The sequence below is a fragment of the Macrosteles quadrilineatus genome, unplaced genomic scaffold (assembly GCF_028750875.1).
Source record: "Macrosteles quadrilineatus isolate MER2022 unplaced genomic scaffold, UCM_ALF_1.0 Scaffold_1__1_contigs__length_201487025, whole genome shotgun sequence".
NCBI classification, from domain to species: Eukaryota; Metazoa; Arthropoda; class Insecta; order Hemiptera; family Cicadellidae; genus Macrosteles; species Macrosteles quadrilineatus.
The window spans coordinates 124,914,289-124,939,876 of NW_026542594.1; the positions used below are offsets into that span (position 1 = coordinate 124,914,289).

Genomic DNA, 25,588 nt, shown 5'->3' on the forward strand with positions numbered 1-25,588 from the left:
ATAAGAGATTTATAGCAAATTGAATATAGCTATTATTTTAAGAAACAGAACATTGCATTTATTTATTCTATTTTATTTTATTTTGCTTATTGACGTTGGTAGCACTGTACAATCAATCCTACAGAAAACACATCATACAAGAATTGTAAAACACAAAATTCCGCATCCATTGAGTGCCTAGTGATGAAAATTGAACCAAAAATAAGTTATTTACAGTAATTTAAATAAAGTACTTTAATTAAGAAATTACTGAAAATGGAATATTTAAAATGTGTATATTACTTCTATAAAATGGATTCAAAGTACACTATTATTTACAAAGTAATTACAGTAATATCAATTACAAAAAAAACATTAGATTTTGCGCCTCTTTAGTAGTGAATCTTGAATTTCAGGTCTTACTTCATCTTCCTCTGCACTGTCCATCTCATCCACGTCACATTGCGCGTCATAGATTTGTAGATCGTCTTCCTCTAGTGTATTGGTGCAAGAAACACCTTTACAGTTGTAACAAATTGTCGTACATTTAACTCCACTCTTTCTACAAGTGCAACCACCTTTACACCCTTTTGCACACTTGCACGAGATTGTGTTGAGAAGCTCTGGTGGTGCAGCATCAACTTTTGTTGGAACTGGAAGTATCCCATGTTTAGACGACTTCCATCCCCAATCGGTAGGATTTACCTGCCGCCCATTCCAAATGTTAATTTGAAGGAAAGCTCGATATGAATGTTGACTAGCTGCATCTGCGGTGGGCGGAAGAGAAGCGAGGTTGAATTGAGACTTCAATAATTTCTTCGCAAACATTTCATATCGTATTTGATGTAGTGATGTGGCTTTTTCATGCTTGGTATTGTACAGGGCCGCAATAAATGTTTGCCCTGCAGCACTTACTTCGAGTGGTGTCGAAAGCGGATTGTTAAACACAGTATACACATCATGTAGTTGGTTGTCCTTTTCCATAAGCTTAACAAATTTCATTTTGCCCTGCCCGAAGAAGGCTGATGTTGTATCACAGCCACTAAATGCGTGTAAAAAAAGGTTATTGCTCTTAACGGTCGAAGAGTATTTGAAACTCATTGGGGAATAAAAAGTATTGCTGGACTGCCCTTTACCTGGTTTCAAGAGGTGTATAGTCGATGATTCGGGAGCAAAAGCAGTTAATAGCACAAGAAGATCAATATCTTCTCCCACGATGAAAACACTTTCTGATTGCTGAGCTAGTTGGATGGCTTGCATTACGATTGTAGTATCTGCATCTTCAGCAGCTTGCATCACAGTAATGTTTTCTTGCTTCAATTTGTCAGTAAGCATTGCTATGAGATTGCGTTTATTTCCATCATTTGCAAGAAAGTGTTCTTTTGGCATGGTGAGAGACATTGTTTCATCAAACTTTACACTAGCTGCAATGTATTTATTCCTTCGGCGGTTGCGTTCAACAGACTTGGTCCCATGGTTTGTCGATTCCTCTGGGTAACCATCAAACACAATTGTAGGTGAGGTACCATAGTTTCTTTTCACATAATCAACATACTTTAAAAGGATTGAGGATATCTTTTCTCTTGGTTCCCAACTCACTCTATGAAGCAGAAATCCACCATCTATCACGTAGACAGGGGTCAAAGATTGATCAAATTCGTTAAGGGCTGTAAACAAGTCATAAAAGACGGACTTCCGATTCTTCCTCATCCCAAGGCTATTGAATAGAGAAGTTGGGTACGGAGCTAATTCAAACTGAAAGAAAATTTTAAGCTCTTCCTCAGATTTCTTGTGAAAGGAAATTCGACGGAAAATGGTCTCAGGATTCACAGATACCTCCTCATCATGGATTTTGACAGCACAAGTGAAGTTTTTCATCGGAACTACTAGATTTTTTCTTTTGAATTTAACATGGCCAAAGTCACCACCAGTGACTCTTTTCATACTTGCGACTCCAATTTCATAGGCAAGATGACAGTTTATTTTCCCATCACCAATCACGCCAGTACTCAGACACATTACATGCTCACTAGAGGGGAATGGGTTGTGTGACATGAACCATGAACTAAACTTATCAGCGTCATTGTTGTCTCTTGTAATTCTAGATAGCCTCGAATCAACGTGCTGCTCGGTTGTACAAAATAATGATACACCACAGAATTTCTCTACTTGCTCGGAAATATTCATGATTGTTGGCATTGTAGCAATCCATTTAGCCAGGGTGCTGTCTGCCAGTCCTCGACCATGAGTGAGGCCTCCAGTACTCTTCAAGGATCTCATTAGGGTCTGTTCAATAGTCATGTCTGACCATATCCCAGACCAGAATTTGTCAGATCGCCTTATTGTAAAATAACCTTTATTTACAAAAAGGTCATAATGTTCAGGTGTCAGACGGGACTCTAGCTCTGCCATGTCTTGTAAGTATAAATGGCAGGACTTAGCATACAGGAAATGACCACTGGAGTGGAAGTAGGGGAGCATTTCTTTGATACACTGAAGATGTAACGACCAATCACCACTTCTTTCAGCTGCAACAAAATTCTTGAGGATGGTAACCATTCTATAGTATGTGACCCAAAGTTTAGCTGTTCCTCCAATTTCTTCTAGCTCTTCCAATTTGTTCTTGAACTTGTTGAGTATACTTTCCATTTCAGGAATACTTCGGTGTTGTTGTGATTGATTTTCAAAATCTATCAGAAACTCTAGGACATCTGACTCTTCTTCGTCTGTAATTTCAATCATAGATAAAACCAATTTCGTCAAAGCTAGGTGAGTCAACCTATGAGCTCTCAATGCTCTTGAGTAAGCGTGGCCTGTCATCATCTTTATTACAGACGCTCCAGCATACACCTCTCCGAATAGTTCTTGCAATCCACTGCCATCCATTATAAACCCAATGGCACCCATAAACGACATAAGCAGGTGAAAACCTCCCAATCTAACAATAACAGAGCTTAGTTCAGGCCTGTCTCCTGCAACGATGTCCCGTGCCTTAATATATAGGGGCTGGTCGAATGTGACAAAGCAGTTTTTTTGGCCGAGAGCTTTAGTTTTTTCAGCAGTTGTAAGTAATGCAGTGTAGACAGTGTCATAGTTAGAGGGAGGAGCATTGATGAATGGCAAGCACAGGATATCTGATTTTGAAAATGACAAGTTACTCATCATGGTCTCCATGAAACCATTCCATCCAGGAATGTTTTCTAGACCTTTCCATTTTCCGTAACTCCAGAGGAAATCTTTAGGTAAAATGTGCTGAGCTTCCCTTGAAAAGTCTAGTTGAGTATCGACATCTTGTATAACTATGCTTGATAGCCCTGCTTTGGCTGTCTTATGAAATGCAACCACCGGAATTTTGCCAAGATCTCCAATAGCAGCTGTACTCGGCATTCTTTTAACTATTTTGATGTCAGTGCAAGCAGAAACAAAAGGTTTTGGTGTTGTAACTTGGATAACTCCCATAGCATGAAAGGTATTGGTCCCATCTAGTGTATCAATATTTACATCAGCATCATCAAAAACGAATTGGATCAAAGAATTTGGCTGCATTATGGACTCAGGTTGTTTCAAGCAAGACACTTCAAATAGTCTAATGGTACTATAGGAACTACAAACTCCCAAGGCGGAAAGTACTTCCAAGAGATCCCTGGACCCATATTTTTTGTATAACATTGCCCCAACGCCAATTTGTATGGCAGAATGAAAAGACCTTGGCCTAGTAGCAGTTATCATGGCATGTGCAATTGAGGTCACCTTGGTTTTCTTCTTATCCTTTGTATCATCTTTTGGTGCAATAACCGATTCCAGTAATAATTTCAATGATGGTGGGACGTCTTTATTCACATCGTCCAAAAATGAATCTGATTTAGGGTAAGAGTCCAAATTATATATTTGTGAACGAATATCTTGGCGGATAATGTCTGCTGCTGCCTGAACAATACGGAGGCGCTCTTCATCTGTGTTACTTTTACGAGATTCGTACCACTTATCGGTAAGAATTGCATGAGCAGTATCCTTGAAGCATAAGACTGTTTTTTTGTACTGGTTTCCAGAGGTTGTAATAATTATATCATCGCCATATATTTTAAACAGTCTTCTTATTATTGTTTTGTCTGGCGGTTTGTATCCTCTATAGTTTTCTAGTATCTCGTCCAATGTAAACTGACACTGATCTTCACTTCCTTCAATGAAGTTACAGATATATTGTATTACACTACTGATTTCATCCCCCTCAGGCCGCCTTATGGCACCTTGAGTGGGCACCCATTTACCAAAGAAGTTTTTGGAGCACGAACCATGGTATCTTGCTTCAAGTAGTACAAGATTTTCTGACACGTTCGTTATACGTTGAAGAACGTTCTTGGCCACCTCATTACATTCTTGTCTTCCTGCTACTTCAACAACTGTACCATGAAATGCTTCTGTCGAAACTCTATGAACTTTATCACGTCGGGTAGTTTTTTTTTTCAATTCCTGTTTTATAAAAGAACTATCTGCAATGTTCCCACAAAAGAGGCAATTTTTCTTGAAATCAAATAGTTCTTTACTAGATCGAGTTGTTCTAGTAACAATTGGTTCAGCAAGGGCCCGTTTGATATTACTTTTTTTATTGTAAGCTAATCTGCATTTCTCATATACATGAATACTAGATTTGTTTTTCAAATAAGCGTGTTTACAGTCTTTTCTTTCTCTACTACTCTCTATCAAGGTTTGTATTCCCTTTTCTCTCACCGTTGTGATATTATCGTCACCTAAATCCTCATTGCATATAAAACATTTGGTTTCATCCATAATACGTAAACTAATACCATTGACTATGCTAATACATACTGTTACATTTCACTTTATTTAATACTACAGTAATAATAAACTTACAGAAACTATATCACTTCCATTTTAAACTAAACAAATGGGTTGTATAGAAAACAAACCCAGAACTAATTTGTAAAATAAACTTCCCCTGTCAACTATCAATACTGTCAGCTGACTAACAATTACAATGTTTATTTATAATATTGAGAACAGTGCTACCAATGTCAATAAGCAAAATAAAATAGAATAGAATAAATAAATGCAATGTTCTGTTATTTCTTAAAATAATAACTACATTCAACTTGCTATAAATCTCTTATTGTTGGTTCGATTTTTATCAACAGATACCCGATGGATGCGAAATTTTATGCTCTACAATTCCTAAATGGTGTGTTTTTGTGTAGGCTGGACGGTTTTTTTACGTTTTAGCAAAAACTAAAAAATAACCAGAAATGTCAAGGTTTTTGTGGTCCCAGGCCAGAAGCTCACCTGGAAAAATGGGACAAACTTCAAATCCTTTTACTTCTATATAAAACAAAAGGATTAAAACGATTTCCAGCTTTCCGAGAATTATTTCCAGGCAAAAACCTATTTTTACTGGCCTATAAATGTTTTCGTGCGTAATGTGTGTGTATTTATTTAAATGTTTCTTGACGACTCCATCATGGATGAAGACAAAGCATTCTTGCTAGGATACCACCTGACGATGCCTGAATAGGCGAAACATGTTGTGAGTTTACTCACTACAAAATTGAACTGTTGACGTAAAGGTATGTACCTGATCATATTAGTCAACGTATACATTTAAATATTGCCAACATAGCCTTGTAAATTATTAAATAGTAAAACCTGTTATATTACTTATATAAATATATTACAAGGGGTTCGGATTAAAGAGGTTCTACTGTAGTTCAAAATTGGTTGGATTACAGAGAATGATACAGTTAAACACTCTTAAGTACCAAATGTCCTTGACAAGAACGGGCTAACCCACATTTACTTGTAATTTGGTATAACAGCTTGTACTAAATTGGTGAACACTAAAGTTTTATTAAGAAACTGCAATGATAAACTCTTGTTAATTTCAGTTTGTAAAAGTACAAAATATGTAAACATTGTAAATAATTATGATTCTACTTTTACAGAGGAATTTACAAGAGTTTATTCCAATCTGGTTTATTTTTCTTCGACTTCAACTGTTTTTTGTGCTTTATACGCTTTTCAACTGTCTCTTTTTTAACACTTTTCTTCTTTATTCTCTTTACTTTGTCTCAGTAAGTAATCAAAGTACTTCTGAGCTTCTTCCCCACAGAACTTCTTTAGGCACTGCAGAACTTTGTACTTTTCCTTAAGTACCCCAATTGGCCCTTAAAAAGTTGAACCCACTTTACTGAATGGCATTCAAATATCAACAAGAAGGAAAGCAACTTATAAAATGACATAGACAAATAAATAGGTAAAGTACTGTTTATAAATTTCTCCGTTCCAGCGCTGGGATTGGCATTATGAATATTTGCGCTTTGTATGTGCATCTATTGGCAAGCCTGCACCGGAAATTTGGCAACAATCGGCCGTGTTTACATCAGGTTTCGAGCATTCTAAATGGTGCCGCCAATTGAGATTGCCCCCGACTGTGCCATATTTTAAGTCATTTAATAAATTCATCTTTTGTATCAGGAATTTTTCCAAATCAATTAAAAAAATCTAAAATAATACCAATTTATAAGAAAGACGACCTAGAAACTGTGTCAAATTACCGTCCTATTTCTCTCCTACCAGTAATATCAAAAATTTATGAAAAAATTGTTAACAGTCAGTTATTAAATTATTTAGAAGAATTTAAACTATTAAAAAATACTCAGCATGGATTTAGGCCTGGAAAATCTGTACAGCAGCAGTGTCATTCATAGAATCTATAATTGAATCGGTTGATAAAGGGGAGTTCACAATTGGAATTTTCATGGACCTAACTAAGGCATTTGATAGTGTCAACCACACCCAACTGATAGATAAATTACTCATTTTAGGGGTTACAAAAAAATCAATAAAATGGTTTCAGTCATACCTAAATAATCGTTGTCAGTTTGTAGAAATCACACATAATCATGATAACAGAATTACGACATTTTCTTCTGAAACTGAAAGGGTTAAATGTGGGGTACCCCAGGGGTCAATCCTTGGCCCCCTGTTGTTTTTATGTTATATAAATGATGCTGGTGGTGCACTCTCATGTTTGCCTCAGAACAATCTTTGTTTTTATGCGGATGATACAAATTTCAAAGTATCGGCTGAGTCAGTGCAACAAGTTGAAATTTTGAGTTTTGTTGAATTGCAAACATTCGAAACTTTCTAGAGCAAAACAAATTGAAGCTTAATCCCAAAAAACTAATTTTTTAACTTTTAAAACAAATCAAAACAAAAAGTTGAACATAAACAAAGTACACAGTTTCTAGGTCTAATTGTGGACCAAAATTTAAACTGGGATGAACATGTTGATAAACTCCTTTCAAAATTATGTTCAGGACTATATTTACTCTCTAGAATGTCTTATTTTTGTAACCATAAAACATTAAAAAACATATATTATGCTAATGTCCATTCGCATTTATCCTATGGTTTGTGCCTTTATGGTTCAACTACAATAGCAAATTTGGATAGCATACTTAAACTTAAAAAAATAGCAATAAGAATAATTTTGAAATTAGAACACAACGAAACAACCAAAAACAAATTCAAAGAACTGAAAATTTTAACGGTATATGGCCAATTCATTTACGACACAATTATTCTAGCAAAAAACTGCTTGAGCACCTCTGAGACAAATTATCACCCATACAACACTCGGCATAAAAAATTCCTTATTTCAAGTAAACACAAATTAAAATTCTATGGAAAAAAACCATCCTATATAGGATTAAAATTTTTTAAGCATCTTCCTAATGAAATCAGAAATGAACAAAGCAGGAAGAATTTCATGAGAAAACTAAAACTTTATTTAGTAGAGAAAGCGTTCTATTCCCTGGAAGAGTATTTTTCCACCTCCCCTCTTAGCGTTAGTAATTAATTCAGTTTTGATTATTTTCATTTCCTGGTTCTTGGTTTTTAATGTACCTAATGATCCAAGATATGCAAATTTGTAAATTATTAATTTAAGATAGATTTAAGTTTGTTGACGCCATTCAATGTACAAAACTGTACTTTATGAATAAAGCATATTTGATTTGATTTGATTTGTGAAGTGTGCGCTGAATTAGATTTTTAAGTGCTAAAGGTGTGAAAGCCATTGAAAATCATTGACAGATTAGTGAAGTGTGTGGCGAGAACATTATGAGTGACGGAATGGTAAGCAAGTGGGTATAAATACTGCAAGTGGGTAAGCATTTAAATACGGCCCCACCAACGTTCATGATGAGCAACGCACTGGGCGGCGTCATTACTGTCCCCAGTACCCTGTGTGTTGCTCATCATGAACGTTGGTGCGGCCGTCTTTAAATGCCCTTACCCACTTGCGTACCATTCCGTCACTCATTATGCTCTCGCCACACACTTCACTAATCTGTCGATGAATTTCAATGGCTTTCATGCTTTTAACCTTTAACACTTAAAAATCGAATTACAGCGTGTACTTCAAAGTCGGCGGCAGTCTCAATCGGCGGTACCATTTTGAATGGCCGAAACCGGATGTAAACACAGCCGATTGTTCCCGAATGTCCAGTGCAGGCTTGCCAATAGATGCACATACACAACGCAAATGTCCAAAATACCAATCGCAGTGCTGGAACGGAGAAATTTAAAAACGGTAGGCCTACTTACTTAAAAAACATGCCTCGTATCTCGACTTTTTTAAATGCCCTTGAAATCCACATTAATCATAATGTTAAAAGTACCCTTATAAGTAGAAGTTTCTAAATATTTAACCTCAATAAGTCGAATTTTAACAATTTTTGATCAGTAATATTCAACCTCTGTAGCCTAACTCGAATTTTTCCTGTCATCAAGCTTCAGTATCTCGAAGTTTACCTTTATAAGTCAAAGTTCGCACGAATGTGCTTCCGTAATTCGAAGTTTTGCCTGCAACGTTTGGAGTGCAATGATTGAAATAAAAACACCATTTGGGGAATTAAATAAAACCTGGCCGACTACATGGTTACGCTTTGCTGGAATCTTGAGGACTGGAGAGCAAGGAAACTTTTGGATCGGCGGTTAAACGTGGAGGGAAAAGTGGCGTGATGGGTTGTAGCCAATCCGGGAGCTTTATTGAAATCATACAATGTGACATCACAGTCGCCTGATCGCAGTCAGGACACAAATGCAAAACATATTGCCAACTCTTTATAACACAAATCTAGATATCGTAAAAATGGCAACATTATGGTACACTAGCAGATTACCCGTCCTTCGTACGGGGTGGCATATAAGAATAAAATGCCTATTGCAGTAGTTATACTCGAGCTTTGCGGTTGCAATGGGGGAGGACACAGTTTGATAAAATTTGGTTCTTTAAATTTACAGTACCTATTCTATAGTATTAATCATCTAGACAATTACCAAACCATAATGTTCTACCACTTCACCTAAACAATAGAGAAGAATTAATTATAAAAAATTTGCAAAATATCACAAATTATTCATAAAATTAAAAACAAACATAACGGTAAAGAATCCTACTCTGACAGTTGGTTCTCATTATGTATCACAGGTTTTTATTGCTGCTTAGTTCAAATTAGCTGTTTTCATAAATGCCAAAAAATATAGTGCTGCACCCTGTTGGTAAATCTTACCTATAACTTTAATGCTTTTGCATATCATAGAACCAACTTTTTAAGTTGAAACAGCTGACTAAATTCTTTAACTCCCTTAAATATGAATACTCATAAGGTTAACATGGGGAACTACAGAGCCACTGGGGCAGAGCCCGAAAGGATTTTTGAGATTAGAATATGCCTATATGTTAATCGGGAATGTGAGCTATCATAGTGCAAAATTTCGACCCAATCCGTCTAGTAATTAATGTGTGATTGACCTTCAAACAAACAAACAAACAACCACACTGTTATGAACATATGAATCAGTTGTTACCATAGCAACCAAAAATGTTTATTTTCAAATGCTGTTTACTATTCTATTCTGATCTTTAATATAACACAGTTACTTCTATTTCAACACTCTGTCTTTTTATATTCTAATATTCCACTCGAAAGTCATCTCAGTTGGCGACGATTTGGTAAAAAACTATTATCAATTCTTGTTTTATTCTATTATTTTCAAGATATTTTATTTTGTTAAGCATTTCAACTTAAAATGAATGAAGAACAATTTGAAAGACTCATGAATGTTTTGGCTGCAGCTCTAGGTAATAAAACTTCAACTCCTCAGATCAATCCTTTTGAACATTTTGATCCAAATAATGATAAATTCAAATCATATTTGGAACGTTTTGAAAATTATTGCAATTTGAAGAACATTAAAGAAGACAAGATGAAAGCTCAACTCCTGTGCTCGTCCATTGGTAAGGAACATTACAATAATCTGACAACTCTTTTAGGCCCAGACAATCCTGTAAAAGACCTTAATTTTTCAAAATTAATCGAACATTTCACAGTGATGTTGTCACCTACAGTATCTCATATTGTTGCACAACACTATTTCCTCAGTGTTTCACAACAGTTGCATCAATCTATCTCTGATTTTGTCACAGTCCTGAAAGGTAACCTGAATGATTGTCATTTTTACACTTCTTGCAATGAATGTGAAAGTAAAATTTCAATTGCTGATGAATTTCTCCGTCCTCAATTTATTAGAGGACTAAAAGACAATTGGATACGTGAACAACTTCTACAAGACACTAATCTCAACAGTTTTGACACACTCCTCAAAAAAGCAATTGCCCTAGAAGCTTCCCGCTATGAATCAAATAAAATTTGTAATCCTGTCACACAATCATCAAGTGAAATTGCAGATACACACAAAATTGATAGGCATTCAAGGTCTAAGACAAAGGAATATCAAAGTTTCAAGCAATTTAAGACTCCCAAATATGATGACCGCGTTTCCAATAGATCTCAATCACAAAATTTCCGTAACAAAAGCTTAAAAAGACACGTTGACTACAAAGCTTTGGGTATTGATGGACTTTGTTTCAAATGTGGTCGATCAAACCATCAGTCTAATGAATGCAAAACTAATTGGAATTATCTTAAATGCACTTCCTGTGGAAAACAAGGCCACGTATCAAAAGTGTGTATAACGTCTCTACTAAAGAGCTCTAAAACAAACACCCTGTTGTCTCACTACACAGAAGATGAATCCAGTCACCCAGATGAGTATGGAATCACACAAATCAACGATGTGGAAGATCTTTACATAGTAGGACCAGACTCAGACAAATACATGGTTACAGTCACTATCAACAACAAGCCTCAAACATTTGAAGTAGACTCTGGTGCACGATTTTCCTTAATCTCAGAAACGGACTTTGATAAACTTGGACTTAAAGTGCCACTTCAACCAACTCCTATCTCATTTCGCTCCTACTCTGATCAGTTAATAAAACCTAAAGGTAAAGTAACTGTCTCAGTCTCTTACAATGCAAAATCACTAAATGCTGATTTATTTATAGTACCTGCAGGTCATTCTGCTTTGTTAGGACGAATTTGGATTCGTGGACTTGGAATTGAACTCAGTGAGGTAGACAACAGAAAGCAATCACCGATGAATACAGTTGATGTTAATTTAGTTCCGTCTCTAGGGGATATATTCGAAAAATACTCAGCAATTTTCGAAGAAAGAATCGGATGTGTTCCAAATGTTGAAGTCAAACTCCAACTCAGAGATAATGAAAACCCAGTATTTACTAGGGAACGTGATGTCCCTTTCGCTTTAAGAGAGAGAGTAGAAAAGGAACTTACAACCCTCGAGTCTCAAGGAATCATAACTCCAGTCGCATCAAGTGATTGGGGGTCACCATTGGTTGTTATCCCAAAGCCAGATGGAGGAGTCAGACTATGCGTAGATTACAAGTGTGGGGTTAATTCAAAACTTGTCTCATCTAACCACCCCATTCGACGCATTGATGATGTCCTACATAGTCTCCGCGGATCAAGATACTTCTGTAAGTTGGATCTTCATAAGGCTTATTTGCATCTAAAAGTCGATGAAGAGGGAAGTAAGATTCAAACGATATCAACACATAAAGGAATGTTCAACATGAATCGTCTCAGTTTTGGAATAAAAACAGCCCCTTCTGAGTTTAATCGAATTTTGTCACAGCTATTAAACGGATTATCAAAGGTAGAAGCATACTTTGATGATATTATTTGTCACGGAGAAACTCTCAAAGAGTGTATGAAGAACCTTATTGCATGTTTGGAATGTCTCAAGAAGAATGATCTACATCTTAACAGAACAAAATGTTTTTTCTTCAAGGAAAATATTAATTACCTTGGACATGTGGTGTCATTCAATAAGATTCAAAAATGTCCTAAAAAGGTTGAAGCAGTTACTCAGATGCCTCGCCCTAGAAATGTTGATGAGTTAAGACGTTTTCTTGGCTTAGTTACATACTATGCAAAATTCATTCCTGACTTCTCTTCAAAAACACATCCTCTACGATGTTTGCTTCGAAAAGGAGAAAAATTCTTTTGGTCAGCTGCAACTGAAGCCTCATTTCTGAATCTGAAATCTGAACTTTGTAGTGATACAGTTCTTATTCCTTTCGACCCATCAAAACCAGTTATTCTCACAACAGATGCTAGCCCAACTGGAATTGCTGCAATACTCAGTCATGATGTCGATGGTCAAGAAAGACCAATTGCATATGCATCCAGAGCATTGACTCAGGCTGAAACCAATTACAGCCAACTTGATAGAGAAGCTCTAGCAATCATCTACGCAGTCACCCATTTTTACAATTACGTTTTTGGTAAAAAATTCACTCTTGTCACCGATAATGAACCATTGTCACATATCTTTCATCCAGGACGTGCCCTGCCACGAATGACATCATCTCGCTTATTGCGTTATTCTTCATTCCTCAGTGGTCTTGACTATACAGTTCGATGCAAGAAAGGGAAAGAAAATGAAAACGTGGATTGTTTGTCTCGAAGCCCAGTTCAATCATCAATTTCATCTGAACTAACATTCGACAAAGAAATAAACACAATCAATGCAGAAACCTTACTTCAAATCTCCAGCACAGTGATAACCGCAGAAACGATCAAACAAGAAACAGCAAAAGACCCGGAGCTTCAAGTTCTTTTGCATGAACTGAAAAATAGTCGCAAAGATAGCCCTTACATGATCTCAGACAACATACTTTTCCGATCAGATCGAGTCGTAATTCCCAAACGTCTTCAAAATCGCATTCTAAATGAGCTCCATGAATCACACCTCGGAATTACTAAAATGAAACAGCTTGCTAGAAGATATGTATATTGGGAAGGTATGGACAAACAAATAGAAAGACTAGTGAAAAGCTGTGAAGCTTGTGCTAAAGTTCGTCACAATCCACCAAAGGCTCCGGTACATCCGTGGGATCAGCCCGATGATAACTGGGAAAGAGTGCATATTGATTATGCCGGTCCATTGGATGGAAATTATTTCCTCATGTGTGTAGATTCAAAATCAAAGTGGGCAGAAGTTCGCATTCTTCGAAATGCTCCTTCCTCAGCAACGACGATGGCACTACTTGAAAACATTTTCTCGGTTCATGGGTACCCCTCGTTCTTAGTCTCGGACAATGCCACTATATTCAAAAGTGAGGAATTTATCAACTACTGTAAAGAACGTGGGATTTTCCAAAAATTTACTGCTCCTAACCATCCTGCAACAAATGGCCTGGCGGAACGAAACATACAAACCTTAAAGAGAAGACTTATTGCTGCTGCCGATGATCCAACCCCAATTACCACAAAGCTACAAAACATTATGTTCAGATATCGAGCAACACCTTTGGCATCAGGCAAGACTCCAGCAGAGTTGTATTTGAACAGGAAGATTCGGATTAGACTTGACACACTTCTCCCTAACCCAAAGGCAAAGCTTCCATCAAAATCGATTGCTCCTCTTCGCGTCCGCTCTCTTAAAGTGGGGGAGAGGGTTCAGGCAAGAGTTCACCTGGGAAATAAAGACATATGGCAGTTTGGTACAGTCAAGAGAAAATTAGGTCAATACCATTACATTGTTGAATTGGATTCTGGACGAAGTTTAAAACGACACATAAATCAATTGATTTTGACTCTTGTATCCAAGAAGAAAGTTACCTTTACAACATAAAACAAACAAGATAGTTCTGTTGTTCCAAGAAGGATTCCTATTATAGACTGTCAAGCACCACCACAAGAGATCCATCCAGAGTCTGAATCAAGTTCAAACAATCCAACAGAACTAGACGGTACTCTAAGGGAAGAAAATCTAGACAGACCTCCAGCCACAGAACAAAAAGAAAACAAATTAACTCGTCCTTCCAGACAGCGCAAGGTTCCGTCCTATCTTAAGGACTTTGCTCTCCAGTGATTAAGTGGGGGAGAATGTTATGAACATATGAATCAGTTGTTACCATAGCAACCAAAAATGTTTATTATCAAATGCTGTTTACTATTCTATTCTGATCTTTAATATAACACAGTTACTTCTATTTCAACACTCTGTCTTTTTATATTCTAATATTCCACTCGAAAGTCATCTCACACACAAACTTTCACATTTATAATATTAGTAAGATTATTGTATACACTAAATTTCCTCCCCTTTAAGTTAAAAATTATTTTTTCTTAAAATACACCATTTAATCAACAACACCTCAAACCAATTGAATAATCATTAAATAACCTAAAACAAAAACACTTTTTGGTAAAACAATATTGTATGATTCAATCAAATAAGACAAATAATAAACATCAAAACAAGCAACCTTGATAAAATTGGAAACAAAACGCAGAAATAAATATTTACAAATTCAACCTTTCAGGAGGTTTTATTTCTCTGGCAGAACGCCTCAATGGCGATGAATGTTTGTGTCGATCAGCAGATCGTACAGGTGATGGGAAGGTCACGTCCGGTGGAGTAAGCAATGAGCGCATACTACTACGTTTACTACGTCCTGGAGTACGAGGTGTACTCGGCATTTCCGGTCTCATGGGTGAAGCCCGACCATCTAACTGAGCATTGTTACCAACATCCTGGTCAAACATGTGTTCAGCTGGAGGCAACACTACCTCTCTACCTCTCTAGTAATATCATTCTGTTGATCATTCAAATTTACCTTAGTGTTTAACCCGACCAGCTGGTCAATATGGCGTTTCCATACAATACCTGATAGTCCAGTCAATGAATGCTTTTCACTTCTACACTGAAAACCGAGCATCGTACGTAAAAAATTTAAATTATAAAAAGAAAGATGATAAAATTCTCTACAAGAATGGTCATATTCATTTCTTCCGTATATGCATTTGTTTAAAAGATATTCTCAAAATAATATAACAATTCTTAAATAAATTGATTTTTCACGCGTTTTTTGTCAAATAAGTTTATATAATCCATTAGCCTGTTGTTTCACATCAATCAGGATATAAAACAGGTTTTCGAACACTAACCTATATAATATAATATATCAATCGTATATATTGTGTTAAAAATAGTTTATATAAATTTAAATAAGTTATGTATATTTGTCATGGAAACAAGTAATTTTGGCATAATTATTACACAAAAAATTAAAAAGATTATGTTTGTAGCTATATTTGTCCAGGTTTATTTATAACAATTACCGAAACCAATACTTAATATTAATGTTCATGGTCTGGCTCACTTGGGACGAGAGGGTCCGACTTCTGTCCCAAAAACTGGTGCCATCTGGAACTGAAAACCACCATCTAGGACGAGGTCCTTAGAGGCCATAAACACCATCCGTTCAAATTCGTATGTAAAGAAATACTAAAAACAATAGGCAAAAAAGTCCTTGTCTGTTAGGCCTCCAAGCGAGTACAAAGCTCGACCGTGTTATTTCGTGTTTAAATGTTTCGTGTTCCGTGTTTTGTTATATGTTTAAATTATTTTATGTTTTTGACAAAAAGCTCCGACGATGTTGCATTGCAACGAAACATGTAAGCTTTGAACAACATTAGTTGAAATAGAACAAAATTTTGGACTACTGACGGAGGTAAGCCTATATAAGACTAATTTATTGCCAAACCATAGCTGAACTTGGTAATAACATCTGTATGAGTGCTGAGCTGCACTATCTGGCGAGGGTAGCAGCGATTCCAGATTTGCACTAGCCTTTTTCAAAGATTTGAAATAGTCTGTATCCCCATTCATCTACGGAATATTTACCATTTTCTCCCCATACATGGACAAAAATAAAGTTTCTCTTGCTTTTTCACTTCAATTTGTGTTGAACATTTTGAGTTGAAAGTTGATATCAATCCGTACATAGCAGCCTCAGATTCCAGTATTTTAAGGATCTGTTTTTTACCTTTCGCAAATATAACACTAGTGCTGTCACAACCACTAAATGAATGGCCCAGCAAATACGTACTTGTGAATGTTTGAAGACTGCTGTTAAAAAGAAGTCGGTGAAAAAGGTTTACGTCCGTGAACGTGATAACTTAAGTGATTTTTATCAGATTTTGAAAAAAAATTGCTTGAAGGTGTAGGGCGGAATAAACTAAAACGAGTATGAGAACCAGCATGATCGGACCGAGGGAACGTTAAGGGGGATTTTATTGGGTAAAAATTGGGGTTTCTCATTTTTGGCCCTCAAAACATAAACTCCTTAATTTCTGTTTAAACCCTTTAATATTGTGATAAAACAAATAATGCCAGTATATTTAAGTTTGTTTTTACGATTATTGGTTACGGAGAAGATTCAATAAATTGTTAATTTAAAATTCCTATTATTCTTAAGGAGAATAAGTCAATTTGTTGTAGTTTGCTTGTTTATAGGTATATTTCCATCAAACTTGGCCAATGTACTTTAAACTTAGCCACTTTACTAAAAAACATTATATTACCCTCCCTGTAGCAGCAACACTAGGTACTAGTGTTATTTACAAATAAAATAGATTTAATTGAAACTCCAATCAGATAATTGGAAATTCGCTTAGTATGCAGGTTTGCTAAGGTGGGGGTATTTTTATGCGCCATTTTGATTCTTTATTCTTATGGCAAAAGAAAGGTTTTCACCCCATGGTAGTTTTCAGAGTCTGGGCCAGGTATTGGGATTTCCTCCAAAAAGTCTTACTAAGGTAAGTGTTTCGAAATAGATTTAGGGCCAGAGGAACTTTTATATAAAACTGGTCTGTGAAGAGGTGATGTCCCTTATCAAGCAAACCACTTTTCTCCATCACTTCCACAACACAACACACTGTTTGCACAAAAGGGCCTGGTTTGTTAATTAGAAAATCTGTCCCACTGTACATTTCTATATGAATGAATAACATAGTATGTAGCTGAATCGCAGGTTTCAAACTTCTTTATTCCATATTGTTTATGTTTCTTCTTAGGTAGGTATTGGATAAATGCGCAGCGATTTTTGATGCCGATGAGGCTTTCATCAAGGCTTATGTTTTGTCCGGGTTCAAAATGCTGCTTGAGAAGTTGTCAACCTCCTTTTAAAAAACAAAGCATCCTATTATGAGCATATGCCTTGTGGTGTGGATTATGCCTTGCATTCATGCACTGGTGGGTTTTAGATGGCACCAAGTGAACCATTGGACCCTCTACCAGTGCAGACTGAGATTGTAGTACAGACTCCACCAGCAGGAGAGAGTAATCACCAGCACATACATCACTATGTCCACCATTACCACCAGCCAGGCCATCGCATGCATCACCTCCACATCAGGTCAGCAAAAAGTAAATTATGTTGGTATTGTTTTAATTTAATTTAAGTGTGTGTGTGTGTGTGTGTGTGTGTGTGTGTGTGTGAGGAGCTTTATCGTACCTAAAAATAATTAGTAATATGAGGGTTAAGAATTTTACTGAACGATTGTATTTTTACTGAAAACTCATGAACATCTCCCCCGGTCATGTAGACATTTTATCGACTAGCGGTCACGGAAACGTCATCGTCATCTTCCGTTTTCACGGAAACGCCTTTGTCGTCATCTGCAGGTGTGGAAACACCATCGTCTTCTTATTATAAAATATTTCAGTTTGTGAAATTTTGTGTTATTGTGTTATGTAAGAAATGTATTTAACACGTTAACTGCCATGTCGGTCATATCTAACCGGCACAAACTCACAGCGTCGTAAGCCACAGTTGTCCCAACTCCCTCCCTTGTAATTGCCAATTTTAAGCAAGGGGTATTTTTGCTTATGTTTATTTTATTTGATATTATAAGACTATTTTTTTACCAAATAACGATTATATATTGGCAAATAAATTTAAATTAAGTGTCGGTCATATCTGGCCAGCAAGAGTTTTTTCTAAGTAAAATATCACTTAAAAAAAATAGTGCCGGCCACATCTGCCCGACACGTGTTCTACTACGGGGGCGTTCAGGTATTTCATCCGTTGATGTTGGTACACCAGACAAACGTTCCCGCCAATTTATTGTTCCCGCCACATCTGCTCGACACGTGTTCTACTACAGGGCGTTCGGGTATTTCCTCGGTTTATGTTGGTACACCTGACAAACGTTCCCGCCAATTTGTTGTTTACAGTATTACAAAGTGCTAGTGTCCACCAGTATCGTGTACAGTGTAGACGTGGTGTTCAATGTGAAAATACGGCTTAGCAATGAGTAAATATTTGGATTATAACGAGATACAAAAGTATTTAAATCTCCCGTCAAGTGAACCAGACCTTGGTGATGCCAATATGAGTGATGAAGAAATGGAGGATTTAGGGAATGACAGCAGTGACTATGTCGATGACACGGACGAAGACCCGAACTTTGATCCTAGTGATATGGAAGAGGAATCTACATCTGATGAAGAATTATCTGATAGTGTGATGGACACAGATGATAGTCGAGTGTACAGTGGAAATGACAGTCAACTGCAAAGTGAAAATGACGAGAACGTAAAAGTTAGGGGGAATAATAAAACTGAAAAGGATGTATGGGGCGTTTTTGAGGGTAAGCAGCAATATTTCCCTTTTACTGGTGAGCCTAAGTTTAACATCAACTTAGGAAATAATGAAACTCCTTTAGATTTCTATAAGGTTTTTTTGACGGATGATGTTATACAGATGATGGTCCTTGAAACAAATAAAAATGCCAGAAATGTTATAAGTGAAGCCAGATTACGTCGCAGCAGCAGGCTAAGAAAGTGGCGTGACACAAATGAGGGTGAAATGAAACAGTTTATTGGCCTTTTGATTTGGATGGGTTTGGCACGCTATCTCCGCATCACAGATTATTGGGCAAAAAACATGTTATATAGACGTTTACTGGTCATGGGAAAGCAAAGCATAGGGTTAAGAAATATTGTAAGGTGTGCTACAAAAAAAGCAATGGAAGAGAAGAGAAGACAACATGTGAAGAATCTGGGAAAAGAAGTGTTTTAGAGAAACCCACAAGTAACCAAGAAGCAACAAGTCAACATTTTCCTAAGAGACATTTCATTTCTCACTGCCTTATTTTTTAATTTTGTTATCTTTGGTAAGACTGTATAAAATATTTTTTGTTGTTGTTTGTAATGCATTGACAGATTTCTTATGTAATGGTAACATATAGTGTAACAATACAATAAATTAGACCGTTAATAAAACGTCTATAATTTCCTTTTCATCCCTCAAACATTGATTATAAAATAATAATTTACTTTGGTCCAAAACACAAAACAATAAATAGTTTTAGGGGTTACGTGTTTGTAAATAAAAGCTGCCGGCCAGATCTGCCCGTCACTATAACAGCTAAATAACATTCAATTGTTAGTTCCCTTTGTAACAGATATGAGCGCTGCAGTCGTTCTGTAGTAAGGCAGTATCATTACGGAATGTAGCCCGATTCGTTGCTAGGTTGCAGCACTGCGCAGAAAAACCAGAATACAAAATGGCGTCACTTATTCAAGTGCCGGTCATATCTGGCCGGCACTGTACCTGTTAATACACTTACACAGATATAAACGACATGGCAATTTCACAAAAACCCAAATTAATGTCATGGCAGTTAACGTATTAATAACTATTACTTGCAACTATTGATGATAGTTGATGGAAATTTTTGTAAATAAATACCTCATTATTGGCCCTCTATCGGGATTGCTCAAAAAATCTTGTATATTCCCCATGACACTCTGGCATGACATGATCAAAGCAAAACTTTTGCACAGCAACTGATAAACCAAAACTGACAACTTATTAGAAAAACCGAGCTATCCCTAAAAACAATACATATTTTTGAACATACATACCAACAAGTTAGATTTAGCAATTTGACAGATTGTGTGTGATGTTTTGACAGTATCGGACCGTCAGTCAGTCGGGGAGAGCTTGTGTTCCCGCCTGTACTGCCTCCTGAGTTGATGCCGTTCCCCATGCTGACTCGCCACATGTACCGTCTGGAGGATTACATGCGGGTAGTGGAACAGCGAAGACTGGCAGCAGTCAACAGAGGAGCCACACAAGATACCATTGAGCGCTTCACCTTCCCTCACAAATACAAGCGGGTCAGTACAACCTCCCTGACATGCCAATCTCTTCCATAACATTGAATGACTCTTAGTTTGGATATACTGTACTGCAATCGATTAATAGGGGTCTGTGGGTCAGACTTTTTTGGTTTGGGTCGGGTCGGGTCGGGCCGATAATTTTGGCATATGTATATTATTTCATTTTCATAACTTATTTACAGTTTGGGAATTCTTCAAGAATTTTTTAAGATCCGGATCTGGTACAGTACCAACATTTTCTTGGATCCGCCCATCACTAAAAAAGACCATATACAAATCAATTAACATATCACAAGATTAGGGCCTGTAGGCTTCAAGACTGTGAGTAAGAAGAAAATAAAAATAATACGTTTCCACCATGCATGCAATTATGTATCATTCATTCCCTGCCTCCTAACCTCCTAAGTATAAAAACGTCACACTTACAATAGCATTATTTGTTACATCATCATAAATAAAGAATTATCTGTTATTGGCATTAGTAGGCCTACAGCTTTACATAGGAATTATTTTTATAGGCCTAAAATAGTAATAGGCTAAGCAACATGACAAGTGGAGAACTCATTGAAGAAAATATATTGTGTGAACTAATTTACTATAAAACTCAAAAACAGCAAATAACACACACACACATTGTTTATGGTATTGTGCCGTGTTATAGTGTAATTTCGTTACTCACGGCACGAACAGTTGTCAATTCACTCTTCTAGGCACGCAACAAATGGTATCAGAGCGTGGTTACTCTGTGTACACTCTCAGTTTGGCTGGTGTTTGTCGGATGGCGGGAAAGTTTCAGATGTAGGGTTGGTTTCAGGAGTTTCGGGTGATACAGGCATCTCCTGAGGTTAGGTTTACAAGTTCAGTGCGGCTGGCATTCCAACAGGCGCTCGCTAATGGCGGCGAGGCCCGGGTGGGGACTATGGCCCCACGTTGGGCGCCATTTGCAACAGTCTCAATTGACTGAAAAAATATGCCACCAGCAAAGTTTTGACTAGCTCTGTTTGGGTCGGGGTAAGTCCTGAATTTGGGCCAAGCAGACACTCGGGCGATATTTTATAATTAATTCATTTGAGGGCGCCACCTTGTTGAGGGTTTACTAACAGGATGCAACAAGGAACCAATCCTTCCCAGTCCGAGTGACTCCTTCAGTAAGCAGGGAGAAAAGAGAGAAAAAAATCTAACTATGTCAATGAGCCGTATTTACACTAATGAGGGACATCTCATACCCAAAATAGACAATCTTAAAACTAGCAAGAAATATTCAATCAAGTGAAATAATATGTTCAGTTACACTAACTTAATTATATACCAAGGATACCAACAACTTCAATAAAAAGACTAAATTGAGCTAGAACACAATATTTATTCAAATAAATTTCAAAAGTCAAATATTTCTTTAATCACCTAATAATATTTCAAAATTCAAATATTTACCCTTTTTCTCAAAACAAAGTTACATTTACTTGAATCAGATTACAGCTCAACAACAGATAATATTTATACTCAAAGACAATTAATTCTCAAAATATTTATTTAGGTCCAGGACCAAATTATATACCTAAGGACTTGAAATGTCCCTTAATTCAACAAAGGCAAAATTTAAAATTCAATTTTTAAGAAAATGTTTCATCAACTGACTTCCTACTATTTAAGTGTCAAGATTCAATATATATTTCAAAATAAACTCTATATCTTAATTAAGCATGAACATATTAAACAAATATCAATGAAAACACATGTGAGTTTTGACGGTGGCCACCGGAACACCTAAACAGAACATACAAACAAACAAGAATATATATACACAAATATTTCAATATTTCCCCAACTAAATATATACAGTATAACTAAATTCCAATAATAGTTTCTGGAGCACTGCGATGAGTCGTCAGTCCAAAGAATGTCCGTCCGGTAGATTTACTTGCTGTGAGTAAATAATATAAGTCACTCACCGATAGAAGTCTTCAACACAATACACGCTCGACAATAGATATCCGGCCGGGACCGGGCGATAGTGTGTCGCGGCAACTGAGAGCCGACCGCGCGACAGTAGACGGTAGCGGCAGACAAATGGGTCGACGCCAGACACAGGCTGCGACAGATGGTTGGGCCTCCAGGTCCACAGGTAACACTCGAGAGTTCAGTCAATCCAGGTCCAGGTGAACAATGATCCCAGAGTACGGTAGTCGGGAAACGGGAAACCCTGGGTACACAAATTGGGTATAGCCTACTGACTTGTAATAAAACCATAACAGTGAAAACACAAATTTTTGTCTACTCAAATTTACTAAAAAAAGGTGAAATTGCCATTATATTTACAAATTACAATTTACATTAATATTTACAAGTGAAAGTTGTCCAGTATTCATATAAATCAATTATTCTTTAAATCAATTAATTTACTGTAAATTCAAAATAACAACGACTATATTTTAAAGTGTATTTTTTTACTTGTCAACAATTAATTTAGCTTCCAACTTTAGATTTGCAACTAAAAGCTACTTCAAGATAAGATATACAAGGTTGAACCACAATAAATATTATGTTGCACTTGCTGAAAGATAAGACAAATTCAAAACAACTATTACAATGACCCTAGTTTGAGCTTTAACTAACACAATACAATGACAGTACCTACACTAATAAACATTTTTAACGACCATAAATTATTGTTCAGCGAATATTTAAACAAAGGTATACTAGTTAATTCGCAAAGTTTGTTTTACTACTAAAATCTAAACATTTTATAACTTTTTGAGTCAACAGTTACTTATTTACTTTAACATTTACTACAATTGAAACATAGCCTACACTCTAAAATTTTAACACTAACAAAATTATTAATTAATTAAAATCGTCTATTTATTCCCTTTGATTTTCAATCTTTAATATTTAAATCTCCTTGGTGCTTGACCTTCAAAAAGTTAACATCACTACTTTACATTTACGACAGAAACATAAAACATGAAATTTTCAAGATGGCAAACAAAATCGTGTACATTTACATAAAATAACCTACATGAATGGTCTTGCAAATACAATGACGAAATTATGTAACAACTGACATTAATTACATTTGTTTAAATCAAACATTTTAAATAAAGCTCAAGAAAAGTACAACATTTTTACTAACCTACAAATTTACATGACACGGTTTTATTTTTTTAAATTGGTTTGTTGTTAACTAAATATTCTCTCCAACTTTGAGTTTCAAACATCCTACTGAACAGGTTTGATACGGCTGATCGACATACTAAATTCATAAATCTATCTGTGAAGCAATCGGGTATTACATTTATGTACAACAAATCTAAATAAATACTCAATCATGATACTTTAGAAAAGGCTCCTTGCTTACCTCAGAAATTTTCTAATTATCGAAATTCAAATCCATCGACGAAGGTGTTGAGGGTACTAACTCTTCCAATGTCCTGGTCTATGCTCCAACTAAGGTCCAAAATGCATCGCTACAAGCGTTGTCGACTCTTCCTGGAATTTTTGCATGCACCGACAATCCTCAAAGTCACGTGATTCATGAATCATCGGCAGCGTTCAACATGGTCTAGGCGGAGAGGGGAGGGTAACTGACCTACTTTGGCTCAACGGCAATTCTTTTGCTCCTTTCAGGCGAGGGTAGGCAATGGCACAACATTTCCGGGTAGATATTGCCAAACATTTGAAGGCGCGCTACTTCAACTGGTTAATCCATAATCGAGGTGATCAGTCTCAATTATTTATGAATGGGCTTAAGTGGTACACGAAAATTGTTACAAATACCCCCCTGCCAAAAGAAAATTTCCTTAAATTTTCTCCAAGTGCCAAGGTGTCTTCGTTAAACATATGCCTTCAAGTCAGAGACATGCCAGTTCCCAATTCTCTTGCCCTCTAGATCTTCCAAGGCATAAATCAGTGGGGATACCTTTTTGGCAACAACATATGGTCCTGCATATCTAGGTGCTAGCTTAGAAGAGAAATAGTTGGCCGCATTGGACTGACAAAAGTCTTTCTTCCACACAAGACTTTTTTCCTTGTATTCCTGTGGACGTCTTCTCAGGTTGTAGTGCTTGGCATTTCGTCTATGGGCTTCCTTGAGATGTTCATGGACTTCTTGATGTAATCTTCTTATCTCTTGCAGATGTTCACTATAAGGTTGACAGTCTTCTACTTCAGGGATTCCATTTCCATCTTGAAGAAGGCTAAATCCTGCACCAGAAATAGGAACTTCTCTGCCAAAGTTGAGGAAGTTTGGAGTGTAGCCGGTAGCTTCATGGACTGAGGACCTCAGTGCAAATCCCACTTGAGCGATTTGGCTATCCCAATTCCTGTGATTATTTCCCACATATGCCCGTAGCATTGTCACTATGTTCTTGTTCACCCTCTCAGTCGGGTTGGCCTGAGGATGCCGACTTGCATTGAGTAAGAGTTTTACTTTGTATCTCTCAGCTAATTTCTTGACAGGGCTGCCGATGAACTCCGACCCGTTGTCACAAATCAAAAAGGTTGGAACTCCGTAAACCATAAACACCTCTTCTTCCAGGAACTTTGAAACGGAAATTGCGGTGGCTGCTCTCAACGGTTTTAGCAAAACAAATTTAGTGAAGGAATCTGTCACGACCAGAAGATACTTGTTTGACTTGACTGAGCGGGGAAAAGGTCCCATTAGATCGGCAGATATCATTTTCCAAGGGCAATCAACCCCACGGTACTCTCCCATCATGCCGGCAGGTTTTTGTTGATCGTACTTGATACTCTGGCATACTCTACAACGAGCAACATATGAATCCACATCCTTGCGCATTTTTGGCCAATAGTATTTAAGCTGTATCCTTTTATACGTCTTCAGCACTCCTTGGTGTCCTGAGGTCGGGGCGTCATGACATTCTTGTAGAGCTTGTTGTCTTAAATCCTTAGGCAGAACTACTTTCCACTCGGAATCTCCAGAGGGAAGGGGTAAAACATCAGGGACTTTCTTCCAAAGTGAGTTGTCCTTAATTCGCCACTGGCTGTAGGCTTCAGGCTTTTCTTCCACACTCTTCATCATTTTCAAATACCATTTGTCCTTAATAGTGCCCGTAACCACCAAGTTACATTGAATGGGTGCAGGAGTTGAATTCTGCGGGACAGACCGAGATAGGAGATCAGGAACTACATTTTCTTTTCCTTTTCTGTGCACCAGCTGAAA

General features: G+C 36.9%; 1 protein-coding gene across 1 annotated transcript in view; it reads left to right on the plus strand.

Annotated features, from left to right (window-relative positions):
- Positions 1-25,588, plus strand: part of LOC128984369 (E3 ubiquitin-protein ligase Arkadia-like) — a 180,996-nt gene that overhangs the window by 112,774 nt on the left and 42,634 nt on the right. The window contains exons 8-9 of the mRNA XM_054403687.1: positions 17,481-17,632; positions 20,199-20,403. Coding sequence (XP_054259662.1) covers positions 17,481-17,632; positions 20,199-20,403 — 357 coding nt within the window. The remainder of the gene's footprint in view (positions 1-17,480; positions 17,633-20,198; positions 20,404-25,588) is intronic.